At 44.1% G+C, this 15,197-nt stretch overlaps 1 protein-coding gene across 1 annotated transcript in view; it reads right to left on the reverse strand.

The window, feature by feature from the left end:
* Window positions 1-214: 214 nt before the first annotated feature.
* The window catches only part of LOC141144277 (uncharacterized), a 93,028-nt gene continuing 78,045 nt past the window's right edge, over window positions 215-15,197 (reverse strand). Inside the window, exons 10-13 of the mRNA XM_073629830.1 lie at window positions 8,657-10,585; window positions 7,726-8,497; window positions 6,364-7,608; window positions 215-6,297 (exon numbers count right to left, since the gene is read on the reverse strand). Of these exons, the coding sequence (XP_073485931.1) occupies window positions 215-6,297; window positions 6,364-7,608; window positions 7,726-8,497; window positions 8,657-10,585 (10,029 nt within the window). The remainder of the gene's footprint in view (window positions 6,298-6,363; window positions 7,609-7,725; window positions 8,498-8,656; window positions 10,586-15,197) is intronic.

Below are 15,197 nucleotides of genomic sequence, written 5' to 3' on the forward strand. Positions count from 1 at the left end.
AATAAGGAAAACATTCTAATCCTTCCTCGCTCTGCTTAAAAAATGTGATTATATTGCTAACAATCTCTTTTCAGCACAAGGGGTTACTGAATTCACCAGGTACCATTGTAGGTGTACTGAGTGTTGTAAACGCCCGGCTACTGCGAAATATATACTGCTAAGAAGGAAAGTCTTTTTTTTTCAGTTTTAGAATCCAGGGCTAGAAGTTATGAGGTTAGTAAGGATAATTATAATCAGGATAATCAGGCTCAGAAATACTGACAATTGGAATTGCTATTGTAACTTCAGGAGTTGGAGGTGAAACTGTTGCAGGGAATGTTGTGGTAGGAGCTGCTGTAGTAGTTAAAATAGTCAACTGTGTTGTTGATGGGATTGTTGTGGTGGCAACAGGTGTTGTTGTAGTTGTGGTGGTGACTGTTGTGGTAGTTGGTGGTACTGTGGTCACCTCTGTTGTTGTGGGACTTGTCGTGGTTATGACAGGTGTTGTTGTAGGGGCAGTTGTACTAGTCTGTGTTGTTGAGGGGATTGTTGTGCTGGTAACAGGTGTTGTTGAAGCTGTGGTGGGGACTGTTGTGGTAGTTGGTGGTACTGTAGTCACCTCTGTTGTGGGAATTGTTGTGGTTATGACAGGTGTTGTTGTAGGGACAGTAGTACTGGTTGGTGTTACTGTAGTAGTCTGTGTTGTTGAGGGGATTGTTGTGGTGGTAACAGGTGTTGTTGAAGCTGTGGTGGGGATTGTTGTGGTAGTTGGTGGTACTGTAGTCACCTCTGTTGTTGTGGGAATTGTTGTGGTTATGACGGGTGTTGTTATAGGGGTGGTTGTACTAGCTTGTGTTACTGTAGTAGTCTGTGTTGTTGAGGGGATTGTTGTGGTGGTAACAGGTGTTGTTGTAGATGTGGTGGGGACTGTTGTGGTAGTTGGTGGTACTGTAGTCACCTCTGCTGTTGTGGGAATTGTTGTGGTTATGGCAAGTGTTGTAGTAGGGGCAGTTGTAGTACTTGGTGTTACTGTAGTAGTCTGTGTTGTTAATGGGATTGTTGTGGTGGTAATAGGTGTTGTTGAAGCTGTGGTGGGGATTGTTGTGGTAGTTGGTGGTACTGTAGTCACCTCTGTTGTGGGAATTGTTGTGGTTATGACAGGTGTTGTTGTAGGGGCAGTTGTACTAGTTGGTGTTACTGTAGTAGTCTGTGTTGTTAATGGGATTATTGTGGTGGCAACAGGTGTTGTTGTAGTTGTGGTGGTGACTGTTGTGGTAGTTGGTGGTACTGTGGTCACCTCTGTTGTTGTGGGACTTGTCGTGGTTATGACAGGTGTTGTTGTAGGGGCAGTTGTACTAGTCTGTGTTGTTGAGGGGATTGTTGTGCTGGTAACAGGTGTTGTTGAAGCTGTGGTGGGGACTGTTGTGGTAGTTGGTGGTACTGTAGTCACCTCTGTTGTGGGAATTGTTGTGGTTATGACAGGTGTTGTTGTAGGGACAGTAGTACTGGTTGGTGTTACTGTAGTAGTCTGTGTTGTTGAGGGGATTGTTGTGGTGGTAACAGGTGTTGTTGAAGCTGTGGTGGGGATTGTTGTGGTAGTTGGTGGTACTGTAGTCACCTCTGTTGTTGTGGGAATTGTTGTGGTTATGACGGGTGTTGTTGTAGGGGTGGTTGTACTAGCTTGTGTTACTGTAGTAGTCTGTGTTGTTGAAGGGATTGTTGTGGTGGTAACAGGTGTTGTTGTAGCTGTGGTGGGGACTGTTGTGGTAGTTGGTGGTACTGTAGTCACCTCTGCTGTTGTGGGAATTGTTGTGGTTATGGCAGGTGTTGTAGTAGGGGCAGTTGTAGTACTTGGTGTTACTGTAGTAGTCTGTGTTGTTAATGGGATTGTAGTGGTGGTAACAGGTGTTGTTGAAGCTGTGGTGGGGATTGTTGTGGTAGTTGGTGGTACTGTAGTCACCTCTGTTGTGGGAATTGTTGTGGTTATGACAGGTGTTGTTGTAGGGGCAGTTGTACTAGTTGGTGTTACTGTAGTAGTCTGTGTTGTTAATGGGATTATTGTGGTGGTAAAAGGTGTTGTTGAAGCTGTGGTGGGGACTGTTGTGGTAGTGGATGGTACTGTAGACACCTCTGTTGTTGTGGGAATTGTTGTGGTTATGACGGGTGTTGTTGTAGGGGTGGTTGTACTAGCTTGTGTTACTGTAGTAGTCTGTGTTGTTGAGGGGATTGTTGTGGTGGTAACAGGTGTTGTTGAAGCTGTGGTGGGGATTGTTGTGGTAGTTGGTGGTACTGTAGTCACCTCTGTTGTGGGAATTGTTGTGGTTATGACAGGTGTTGTTGTAGGGGCAGTTGTACTAGTTGGTGTTACTGTAGTAGTCTGTGTTGTTAATGGGATTGTTGTGGTGGTAACAGGTGTTGTTGAAGCTGTGGTAGTGAATGGTACTGTAGTCACCTCTGTTGTTGTGGGAATTGTTGTGGTTATGACGGGTGTTGTTGTAGGGGTGGTTGTACTAGCTTGTGTTACTGTAGTAGTCTGTGTTGTTGAAGGGATTGTTGTGGTGGTAACAGGTGTTGTTGTAGCTGTGTTGGGGACTGTTGTGGTAGTTGGTGGTACTGTAGTCACCTCTGCTGTTGTGGGAATTGTTGTGGTTATGGCAGGTGTTGTAGTAGGGGCAGTTGTAGTACTTGGTGTTACTGTAGTAGTCTGTGTTGTTAATGGGATTGTTGTGGTGGTAACAGGTGTTGTTGAAGCTGTGGTGGGGATTGTTGTGGTAGTTGGTGGTACTGTAGTCACCTCTGTTGTTGTGGGAATTGTTGTGGTTATGATGGGTGTTGTTGTAGGGGCAGTAGTACTGGTTGGTGTTACTGTAGTAGTCTGTGTTGTTGATAGGATTGTTGTGCTGGTAACAGGTGTTGTTGAAGCTGTGGTGGGGATTGTTGTGGTAGTTGGTGGTACTGTAGTCACCTCTGTTGTTGTGGGAATTGTTGTGGTTATGACGGGTGTTGTTGTAGGGGCAGTTGTATTAGCCTGTGTTACTGTAGTAGTCTGTGTTGTTGATAGGATTGCTGTGGTGGTAACAGGTGTTGTTGTAGCTGTGGTGGGGACTGTTGTGGTAGTTGGTGGTACTGTAGTCACCTCTGTTGTTGTGGGAATTGTTGTGGTTATGACGGGTGTTGTTGTAGGGGCAGTTGTACTAGTTGGTGTTACTGTAGTAGTCTGTGTTGTTGATGGGATTGTTGTGGTGGTAGCAGGTGTTGTTGAAACTGTAGTGGGGACTGTTGTGGTAGTTGGTGGTACTGTAGTCATCTCTGTTGTTGTGGGAATTGTGGTTATGGCGGGTATTGTTGTAGGGGCAGTTGTACTAGTCTGTGTTACTGTAGTAGTCTGTGTTGTTGAGGGGATTGTTGTGGTGGTAACAGGTGCTGTAGCTGTGGTGGGGACTGTTGTGGTAGTTGGTGGTACTGTAGACACCTCTGTTGTGGGAATTGTTGTGGCTATGACGGGTGTTGTTGTAGGGGTAGTTGTACTAGCCTGTGTTACTGTAGTAGTCTGTGTTGTTGAGGGGATTGTTGTGGTGGTAACAGGTGTTGTAGCTGTGGTGGGGACTGTTGTGGTAGTTGGTGGTACTGTAGTCACCTCTGTTGTTGTGGGGATTGTTGTGGTTATGACAGGTGTTGTTGTAGGGGCAGTTGTACTAGTTGGTGTTACTGTAGTAGTCTGCGTTGTTGATGGGATTGTTGTGGTGGTAACCGGTGTTGTTGAAGCTGTGGTGGGGACAGTTGTGGTAGTTGGTGGTACTGTAGTCACCTCTGTTGTTGTGGCAATTGTTGTGGTTATGACAGGTGTTGATGTAGGGGCAGTTGTACTAGTTGGTGTTACTGTAGTAGTCTGTGTTGTTGAGGGGATTGTTGTGGTGGTAACAGGTGTTGTAGCTGTGGTGGTGACTGTTGTAGTTAGTGGTACTGTAGTCACCTCTGTTGTTGTGGGACTTGTTGTGGTTATGACGGGTGTTGTTGTAGGGGCAGTTGTACTAGTCTGTGTTACTGTAGTAGTCTGTGTTGTTGAGGGGATTGTTGTGGTTGTAACAGGTGTTGTTGAAGCAGTGGTGGGGACTGTTGTGGTAGTTGGTGGTACTGTAGTCACCTCTGTTGTTGTGGGAATTGTTGTGGTTATGACGGGTGTTGTTGTAGGGGCAGTTGTACTAGTTGGTGTTACTGTAGTAGTCTGTGTTGTTGATGGGATTGTTGTGGTGGTAGCAGGTGTTGTTGAAACTGTAGTGGGGACTGTTGTGGTAGTTGGTGGTACTGTAGTCATCTCTGTTGTTGTGGGAATTGTGGTTATGGCGGGTATTGTTGTAGGGGCAGTTGTACTAGTCTGTGTTACTGTAGTAGTCTGTGTTGTTGAGGGGATTGTTGTGGTGGTAACAGGTGCTGTAGCTGTGGTGGGGACTGTTGTGGTAGTTGGTGGTACTGTAGACACCTCTGTTGTGGGAATTGTTGTGGTTATGACGGGTGTTGTTGTAGGGGTAGTTGTACTAGCCTGTGTTACTGTAGTAGTCTGTGTTGTTGAGGGGATTGTTGTGGTGGTAACAGGTGTTGTAGCTGTGGTGGGGACTGTTGTGGTAGTTGGTGGTACTGTAGTCACCTCTGTTGTTGTGGGGATTGTTGTGGTTATGACAGGTGTTGTTGTAGGGGCAGTTGTACTAGTTGGTGTTACTGTAGTAGTCTGCGTTGTTGATGGGATTGTTGTGGTGGTAACCGGTGTTGTTGAAGCTGTGGTGGGGACAGTTGTGGTAGTTGGTGGTACTGTAGTCACCTCTGTTGTTGTGGCAATTGTTGTGGTTATGACAGGTGTTGATGTAGGGGCAGTTGTACTAGTTGGTGTTACTGTAGTAGTCTGTGTTGTTGAGGGGATTGTTGTGGTGGTAACAGGTGTTGTAGCTGTGGTGGTGACTGTTGTAGTTAGTGGTACTGTAGTCACCTCTGTTGTTGTGGGACTTGTTGTGGTTATGACGGGTGTTGTTGTAGGGGCAGTTGTACTAGTCTGTGTTACTGTAGTAGTCTGTGTTGTTGAGGGGATTGTTGTGGTTGTAACAGGTGTTGTTGAAGCAGTGGTGGGGACTGTTGTGGTAGTTGGTGGTACTGTAGTCACCTCTGTTGTTGTGGGAATTGTTGTGGTTATGAAAGGTGTTGTTGTAGGGGAAAGTGTACTAGTCTGTGTTACTGTAGTAGTCTGTGTTGTTGAGGGGATTGTTGTGGTGGTAACAGGTGTTGTTGAAGCTGTCATGGGGACTGTTGTGGTAGTTGGTGGTACTGTAGTCACCTCTGTTGTTGTGGGACTTGTTGTGGTTATGACGGGTGTTGTTGTAGGGGCAGTTGTACTAGTTGGTGTTACTGCAGTAGTCTGTGTTGTTAAGGGAATTGTTGTGGTGGTAACAGGTGTTGTAGCTGTGGTGGTGACTGTTGTAGTTAGTGGTACTGTAGTCACCTCTGTTGTTGTGGGACTTGTTGTGGTTATGACGGGTGTTGTTGTAGGGGCAGTTGTACTAGTCTGTGTTACTGTAGTAGTCTGTGTTGTTGATGGGATTGTTGTGGTGGTAACCGGTGTTGTTGAAGCTGTGGTGGGGACAGTTGTGGTAGTTGGTGGTACTGTAGTCACCACTATTGTTGTGGCAATTGTTGTGGTTATGACAGGTGTTGATGTAGGGGCAGTTGTACTAGTTGGTGTTACTGTAGTAGTCTGTGTTGTTGAGGGGATTGTTGTGGTGGTAACAGGTGTTGTAGCTGTGGTGGTGACAGTTGTAGTTAGTGGTACTGTAGTCACCTCTGTTGTTGTGGGACTTGTTGCGGTTATGACGGGTGTTGTTGTAGGGGCAGTTGTACTAGTCTGTGTTACTGTAGTAGTCTGTGTTGTTGAGGGGATTGTTGTGGTGGTAACAGGTGTTGTTGAAGCTGTGGTGGGGACTGTTGTGGTAGTTGATGGTACTGTAGTCACCTCTGTTGTTGTGGGAATTATTGTGGTTATGAAAGGTGTTGTTGTAGGGGAAAGTGTACTAGTCTGTGTTACTGTAGTAGTCTGTGTTGTTGAGGGAATTGTTGTGGTGACAGGTGTTGTTGTAGCTGTGGTGGGGACTGTTGTGGTAGTTGGCACTGTAGTCACCTCTGTTGTTGTGGGAATTGTTGTGGTTATGACAGGTGTTGTAGGGGCAGTTGTACTAGTTGGTGTTACTGTAGTAGTCTGTGCTGTTGAGGGGATTGTTGTGGTGGTAACAGGTGTTGTTGTAGCTGTGGTGGGGACTGTTGTGGTAGTGGGTGGTACTGTAGTCACCTCTGTTGTTGTGGGAATTGTGGTTATGACAGGTGTTGTTGTAGGGGCAGTTGTACTAGTTGGTGTTACTGTAGTAGTCTGTGTTGTTGAGGGGATTGTTGTGGTGGTAACAGGTGTTGTTGTAGCTGTGGTGGTGACTGTTGTAGTTAGTTGTACTGTAGTCATCTCTGTTGTTGTGGGAATTGTTGTGGTTATGACAGCTGTTGTTGTAGGGGAAAGTGTACTAGTTGGTGTTACTGTAGTAGTCTGCGTTGTTGAGGGGATTGTGGTGGTGGTAACAGGTGTTGTAGCTGTGGTGGTGACTGTTGTGGTACTTGGTGGTACTGTAGTCACCTCTGTTGTTGTGGGACTTGTGGTTATGACGGGTGTTGTTGTAGGGGCAATTGTACTAGTCTGTGTTACTGTACTAGTCTGTGTTGTTGATGGGATTGTTGTGGTGGTAACAGGTGTTGTTGAAGCTGTCATGGTGACTGTTGTGGTAGTTGGTTGTACTGTAGTCATCTCTGTTGTTGTGGGAATTGTTGTGGTTATGAGAGGTGTTGTTGTAGGGGCAGTTGTACTAGTTGGTGTTACTGCAGTAGTCTGTGTTGTTGAGGGGATTGTTGTGGTGGTGACAGGTGTTGTTGTAGGTGTGGTGGTGACTGTTGTGGTAGTTGGTGGTACTGTAGTCACCTCTGTTGTTGTGGGAATTGTTGTGGTTATGACGGGTGTTGTTGTAGGGGCAGTTGTACTAGTCTGTGTTACTGCAGTAGTCTGTGTTGTTGAGGGGATTGTTGTGGTGGTGACAGGTGTTGTTGTAGCTGTGGTGGTGACTGTTGTAGTAAGTGGTACTGTAGTTACCTCTGTTGTTGTGGGAATTGTTGTGATTATGACAGGTGTTGTTATAGGGGCAGTTGTACTAGTTGGTGTTACTGTAGTAGTCTGTGTTGTTGAGGGGATTGCTGTGGTGACAGGTGTTGTTGTAGCTGTGGTGGGGACTGCTGTGGTAGTTGGTGGTACTGTAGTCACCTCTGTTGCTGTGGGACTTGTTGTGGTTATGACAGGTGTTTTTGTTGGGGCCATTGTACTAGTCTGTGTTACTGTAGTAGTCTGTGTTGTTGAGGGGATTGTTGTGGTGGTAACAGGTGTTGTTGTAGCTGTGGTGGTGACTGTTGTGGTAGTTTGTGGTACTGTAGTCACCTCTGTTGTTGTGGGAATTGTTGTGGTTATGACAGGTGTTGTTGTAGGGGCAGTTGTGCTCTTTACTGTACTAGTCTGTGTTGTTGATGGGATTGTTGTGGTGGTAACAGGTGTTGTTGAAGCTGTGGTGGGGACTGTTGTGGTAGTGGGTGGTACTGTAGTCACCTCTGTTGTTGTGGGACTTGTGGTTATGACGGGTGTTGTTGTAGGGGCAATTGTACTAGTCTGTGTTACTGTACTAGTCTGTGTTGTTGATGGGATTGTTGTGGTGGTAACAGGTGTTGTTGTAGCTGTGGTCGGGACTGCTGTGGTAGTTGCTGGTACTGTAGTCACCTCTGTTGTTGTGGGAATTGTTGTGGTTTTGACGGGTGTTGTTGTAGGGGAAAGTGCACTAGTTGGTGTTACTGTAGTAGTCTGTGTTGTTGAGGGGATTGTTGTGGTGGTAACAGGTGTTGTTGTAGCTATGGTGGTGACTGTTGTGGTAGTTGATGGTACTGTAGTCACCTCTGTTGTTGTGGGACTTGTGGTTATGATGGGTGTTGTTGTAGGGGCAGTTGTACTAGTCTGTGTTACTGTACTAGTCTGTGTTGTTGATGGGATTGTTGTGGAGGTAACAGGTGTTGTTGTAGCTGTGGTGGGAACTGCTGTGGTAGTTGCTGGTACTGTAGTCACTTCTGTTGTTGTGGAAATTGTTGTGGTTATGACGGGTGTTGCTGTAGGGGCAGTTGTACTAGTTGGTGTTACTGTAGTAGTCTGTGTTGTTGAGGGAATTGTTGTGGTGGTGACAGGTGTTGTTGAAGCTGTGGTGAGGACTGTTGTAGTTAGTGGTACTGTAGTCACCTCTGTTGTTGTGGGAATTCTTGTGGTTATGACAGGTGTTGTTGTAGTGGCAGTTGTACTAGTCTGTGTTACTGTAGTAGTCTGTGTTGTTGAGGGGATTGTTGTGGTGGTAACAGGTGTTGTTGAAGCTTTGATGGGGACTGTTGTGGTAGTGGGTGGTACTGTAGTCACCTCTGTTGTTGTGGGAATTGTTGTGGTTATGACAGGTGTTGTTGAAGCTGTGGTGAGGACTGTTGTAGTTAGTGGTACTGTAGTCACCTCTGTTGTTGTGGGAATTCTTGTGGTTATGACAGGTGTTGTTGTAGTGGCAGTTGTACTAGTCTGTGTTACTGTAGTAGTCTGTGTTGTTGAGGGGATTGTTGTGGTGGTAACAGGTGTTGTTGAAGCTTTGATGGGGACTGTTGTGGTAGTGGGTGGTACTGTAGTCACCTCTGTTGTTGTGGGAATTGTTGTGGTTATGACAGATGTTGTTGTAGGGGCAGTTGTACTAGTTGGTGTTACTGTAGTAGTCTGTGTTGTTGATGGGATTGTTGTGGTGGTAACAGGTGTTGTTGAAACTGTGGTGGGGACTGTTGTGATAGTGGGTGGTACTGTAGTCACCTCTGTTGTTGTGGGAATTGTTGTGGTTATGACAGGTGTTGTTGTAGGGGAAAGTGTACTAGTTGGTGTTACTGTAGTAGTCTGTGTTGTTGATGAGATTGTTGTGGTGGTAACAGGTGTTGTTGAAGCTGTGGCGGTGACTGTTGTAGTTGGTACTGTAGTCACCTCTGTTTTTGTGGGAATTGTTATGGTTATGACAGGTGTTGTTGTAGGGGCAGTTGTACTAGTCTGTGTTGTTGAGGGGATTGTTGTGGTGGTAACAGGTGTTGTTGTAGCTGTGGTGGTGACTGTTGTGGTAGTTGGTGGTACCGTAGTCACCTGTGTTGTTAAGGGAATTGTTGTGATTATGACAGGTGTTGTTGTAGGGGCAGTTATAGTAATCAGTGTTTCTTTAGTAGTCGGTGTTGTTGAGGGGATTGTTAAGGTTGTAACAGGTGTTGTTGTAGCTGTGGTGGTGACTGTTGTGGTAGTTGATGGTACTGTAGTCACCTGTGTTGTTGAGGGCATTGTTGTGGTTATGACTGGTGTTGTTGTAGGGGCAGTTGTACTAGTCGGTGATATTGTAGTAGTCTGTGTTGTTGAGGGGATTGTTGCAGTGGTAACAGGTGTTGTAGCTTTGGTGGTGACTGTTGTGGTAGTTGATGGTATTGTAGTCACCTGTGTTGTTGAGGGCATTGTTGTGGTTATGACAGGCATTGTTGGAGGGGCAGTTGAACTAGTTGGTGTTACAGTAGTAGTCTGTGTTGTTAATGGGATTGTTGTGGTTATAAAGGGTGTTGTTGTAAGGGCAGTTGTCATAGATGGTGTTACTGTGATAGTCTGTGTTGTTAAGGGGATTGTTGTGGTGGTAACAGGTGTTGTTGTAGCTGTGGTTGTGACTGTTGTGGTAGTTGATGGTACTGTAGTCACCTGAGTTGTTGAGGGGATTGTTGTGGTTATGACAGGTGTTGTTTTAGGGGCAGTTGCAATAGTTAGTGTTACTTTAGTAGTCGGAGTTGTTGATGGGATTGTTTTGGTGGTAACACGTGTGTTTGTAGTAATTCTTGGGGTTGTTGTATTATTTGTTGTAATAGTTGTTACAGTTGTGGGAGTTATTGTGGACTTAACAGGTACTGTTCTATGTGTTGTAGTAGTAGTTGGTGTTACTTTAGACATCTCTGTTGCTGAGGTGGGTAGTTTAGTAATAATGGTGGATTCTGTTGTAGTTGTAGAGAGTGGTTTTGTTTTAGTTGTAGTAGACGTAGTCAACTGTGGTACTGAGGTAGGTAATGCAGTAGAGGTACTGGAAGCTGTAGTTGTATAGATTAATGTGGAAGTTGTGATAACAGGTTTTGTTACTGTAGTAAATGGTATTGTTGAGGATGGCGTTTTAGTTGTACTTCGTACTGCTGTAGTCCTCACAGGTATTACTGGCCCTCCTTTAGTAGTTTTAGAAGAAATGGTTGTTGTTGTTGTTGTGGTTGTTTTCATTGGTAGACTGACTAATGTCTTTGGAGTTGCAGGTTGCGCAATGCAAATATTTCCATAGTAAAACAAATAGGTAACATTATATGTGATAGCAGGAAGTTGTCCAAAAATACTTTCTTTTTGATGGAAGAGCTCAGCAATGATGTTTGCTGGTATGGTGAGAAAATAATTATCCATAAACAACATTTCTACCTAAAAGAAAAAATAAAGGTGTTACTTAGGCAACTTTGATGATGTCTTCAGAAAGTCTCTGCATGCCTATTATATGCACTGGGACCTGTGCATTCACTGAGCTCTGCATAAGTTCAAGAAAATGGTGCAGAAGTCCCCGGTCTTTTTTTAAATGTACAAGCGCAGCTCAGTTTACTTTCCAGCACAGTGCCTATTTGCCGGAATGACTACAGTCCTACACTAGCATACACAGGTGTGATGTCATTGTGCGCCAGCCAATGAAGTAAGCCCATGACCAGCACCCAGCAGAAGATGCCGGGACTGGCGAGGGACGCAGACCATGGAAGGAAAGGTCAGTTTAGCTACGCTTTAAATAACAACAAAGAAAACTTCATTGTTCAACTTCCTAGCCAGCCTGCAACAAACCGAATTGTCCTGTCTAACAGTTCACATTAAAAAGAGGGGTTTAATTTGCACACATTTGCAAATACATGAGTAAGATGCAGAAGCAACGTCACAGCATCTTGGTATTAGCTGCATTCCTAACTTTATACATTTTGAGAGCCTCCATAGTAAGAGCACACTTTAAAGCAGACCTAAACCCTAAAGGATGACATTTATTTTTATACTAGGGATGGGCCGAACACCCCTCAGTTTGGTTTGGACCAGAACACCTCGAACAGGCAAAAATTCCAGTGAACCTTATTAAAGTCTATGGGACACGAACATGAAAAATCAGAAGTCCTCATTTTAAAGGCTTATATGCAAGTTATTGCCATAAAAAGTGTATGGGGCCAAAATCCATACCAGGCCCTTTGGGTCCGGTATAGATTTTAAGGGGTTTTTTTTTTTCTTAATTCTGTCATAGGGTTCCCCTTAACCACTTCAATACAGAGCACTTTCACTCCTTCCTGCCCAGACCATTTTACATCTTTCAGTGCTCTCACACTTTGAATGACAATTACTCAGTCATGCAACACTGTATCCAAACCAAATTTTTATCATTTTTTCACACAAATAGAGCTTTCTTTTGGTGGTATTTAATCACCACTGGGTTTTTTCTTTTTTGTGATATAAGTAAAAAAAAGCAAACATTTTAAAAACAATAAACACTTTTTTTATTTTTTATTATAAAATTTTGCAAATAAGTCATTTTTGTTCATACATTTGGGCCACAATTTATACTGCTACATAACTTTGGTAAGAATAACCCAAATTAGTGGATATTATTTAGTCTGTGTGAAAGTTAAAGAGTCTATAAGATGGTGCAAATCATAAAAAATGGATCACACCTGATATACTGACGGCCTATCTAATTTTTTGAGGCCCTGAAATATCAGCACAGTACAGATACACTCCAAATGACCCCTTTTTGGAAAGTAGACAGTCCACGGTATTTAGTAAGAGGCATGGTGAGTTTTTTGAGATTGTAATTTTTTCCCACAATTCTTGGGAAAAAATGAAGAAATTAATTTTTTTTTTTACACAAAATTGTCAGAACAAGTTATTTCTCACACACAGCATATGCATACTTCCAATTAAACCCCAAAATACATTCTGCTACTCCTCGTGAGTATGGCGATGAGACTTTTTCACAGCCTGGCCACATACAGAGGCCTAACATGCAGGGAGCACAGGAGCATAATAAAATACACATCTAATTTCATTCCTACCTATCACACTTTTGAAGGTCCTGGAGCACCATGACAGTGGAATTACCCACAAAATGACCCCATTTTGGAAAGAAAACACCCCAATGTATATTCTATGAGGCGTGGGCTGCAGATAGGTACTCGGGTACTCTGATGGGCTGTAGGAGGGAGAGTGTGTTCCTGCTGGCTTCATTTTACAAGGCGCTGGTGGGGAAGTGGTTAAAATCCATACCAGACCCAAAGGGTCCCCCCAGGCAGTTTTTCCTCATTTTTAAAAAAATTTACATTCTTTTTTGTACAATTTTTTTTCTTTAATGTAGCTCTCAGCGGGGAAGCCTTAAAGAGGTTGTAAACCTTGACAAAAAAAACAAAACCCTGCAAGACAAAGGCGTAATGAGCTAGTATGCATCACATACTAGCTCATTATGAAATAGTTACCGCAGAACGATGACCTGAATCGGAGTCAGCACCTAGAGAACAGGGCCGACATCTTCCACTGGAGTTACTTCCAGGTTCGTGGCTCCGGCACTCTGATTGGCCGGAGCCGCGATGACGTCACTGCACGGATATTTAAGAAACGGCACCAGCGGCCTGTTTCTTCAGTGCGCATGCGCTGATGACGTCTGCAGTTTAGGAGATATTCACGGTACCTACAAGTAAACCTTGTTATAGGGTTACCTGTAGGTAAAAGTGGCATAACAGAGTTTACAACCACTTTAACAACCTATGGACTGCACGCTCGGCAGGCGAACATCCCACTAAGTGCCCAGAAAGTTTGGGCGAGTACCTGAATAGGCGATGTTCAGGCCAAACTTATGCTTGGCTGAAACCATTCCCATCCCAAGTGGTGCCTGAACACTGTAACCCCTCAGAGTTACTCTTGCTAGGTGCAGGAACCGTCCCTACTGTTAAAAATTAGTGGAAAAAATTGAAATGACATGCATTTGTCAAACAGGTGCAGAAAAAATTGGGCCTTAGGTGTTGGTGGTGCCTGAACACTGTAACCCCTCACAGTTACTCTTGTTGGGTGCAGGAACAGGCCCTACTGTTAAAAATTAGGGGAAAAAAATGAAATGACATGCATTTGTCAAACAGGTGCAGAAAAAATTGGGCCTTAGGTGTTGCCCTAAACCAAAAATATTGTTGGAAGCTTGCATAATTAAGATTCAGAAATAGGATAGGTAGCATAGGCAGTCTTCAAGGGTTCCCAGATCCCTAGCAAATTCAATCAGTTACATCAGCATCAGGGGCTTGATAGCTGCTGATCCAGGACTGATTCATTTTGATAAATGTCAGCCTATCAACGGAGTCTGCGGACAGGCGAACTCTTTGACCCGTCACAAACCCTCCAGCAGCACTGAATGTCTGTTCAGAAAGCATGCTGGATGCAGGACTGGGCAGTAGCTCGATTGCATATTGAGCAAGTTGTAGCCAGTGGTCCATCCTCAAGACCCAGTAATCCAGTGGATGCTCAGTTGGAAAGGTCTCTGAGTCTACTCTTGCCCCTAGATAATCCTGCACCACATTATTTAGACGCTTGCTGTCTTCTCAAACCCTGGGTGCTGCGGACTAAAGAATTATTGAAAGGCATCGGTCAGCTGGCAGCCTTCTCCACCGCTCTTCCTCTGACCAAACAAAGCCTCAGAAACACGTTGCCCAGGAAATGGTAACCTTCCAATGTCTGAAAAAAGGCGTTACACAAATTTTCTTCAGAGCAAACGGCTGTGAGACGAATAAGCAGGCAGGCATCGGGATATGTGATTAATACATATTCATTACCAACTCACGGGAAGGATTACGGAGGACGAAGGTAATCCGCACATTACCCGTACTTGATGGTAAAGTACATCCATTATAGGGCGATTCCATCAAGCCCATACTAGGACATTTCAAGTTACATAACGGCATATACCAAATCCCCTATCCCCAGCCAAACAGGGATTTGATGATACAACTTTAACTGCACTACCCTGATGGGACCAGAGTTAAATATAAATTACAGATTAAGGTTCATACAACTTCAGGAGTACACAGTCCTTCACATAAGCATCCATATCCCCACAAACTGTTACTGGTATCGGAACTTTTCATATGCAAACTCTGCTATATTATTGGACTTCCATTTGATAGATATATGTATATATATATATATATATATATATTTCAAAGTTCCAGGGTTAAAGCCATCACGGCTATTTCTCTGATAATGTGAATTGGATCCCAGCCCCCCATCACCACGCTAGCTTTCCTCCCATCTCTTTCCTATCCATTCTTCCGTGGAGCCACACACAGGTTAAGATGTCATTGAGTGATACAGCCATCGATGTTCTTTTCTCAAAGATATAATTATGATGAATTTTCATCTGACAACTTATCTGTGTGTTGTTTAACGGCGTCCGGATGTTTTTTAATTGTTACATGTAATGTCTTGTATCTGTGTGTATATTTGATGTGATATTCATCATTCTGATTTGTTATTGGCCAATTTTGTGAAGCTGCCTTCCTTCCTTTGATACTGGCTTTTGACTGTGCCAAATCTGTTTTAATATAATAAATTTTGTATTTTTGATACTCTAATATGATCGATTCTTGTAGCCATAAGTAACTCTTTCCTGGTGCTCTATACCGGGTTTTTGTGTGTGTTATATGCCTTGATCTATGAATAACCACTTCACTAGTTGAAGTGGACAATATAAGCCTGCTTTCTTGTTTTCTTGAGACTGAAACGAAGCCGGAAACGGCTTCGATCTAGTCTCCTGTGTAAAAAAACACGTAATCGACGCCACAACGTCACTTCCGGTTTACTCAGCTGTCAATGGCGCTGATTTAAAAAAAATAATAGTATTCAGAATCGCCATTTTTGGCGATCTGAATACTTTTAAGTGCAAAGGAGGGATGTGGAGTCTTTTAGACCCCCCCGATCCTTCCACAAAGAGTACCTGTCACCACCTATTACTGTCACAAGGGATGTTTACATTCCT

This window comes from Aquarana catesbeiana, linkage group LG01 (genome assembly GCF_042186555.1).
Source record: "Aquarana catesbeiana isolate 2022-GZ linkage group LG01, ASM4218655v1, whole genome shotgun sequence".
Taxonomy (NCBI): Eukaryota; Metazoa; Chordata; class Amphibia; order Anura; family Ranidae; genus Aquarana; species Aquarana catesbeiana.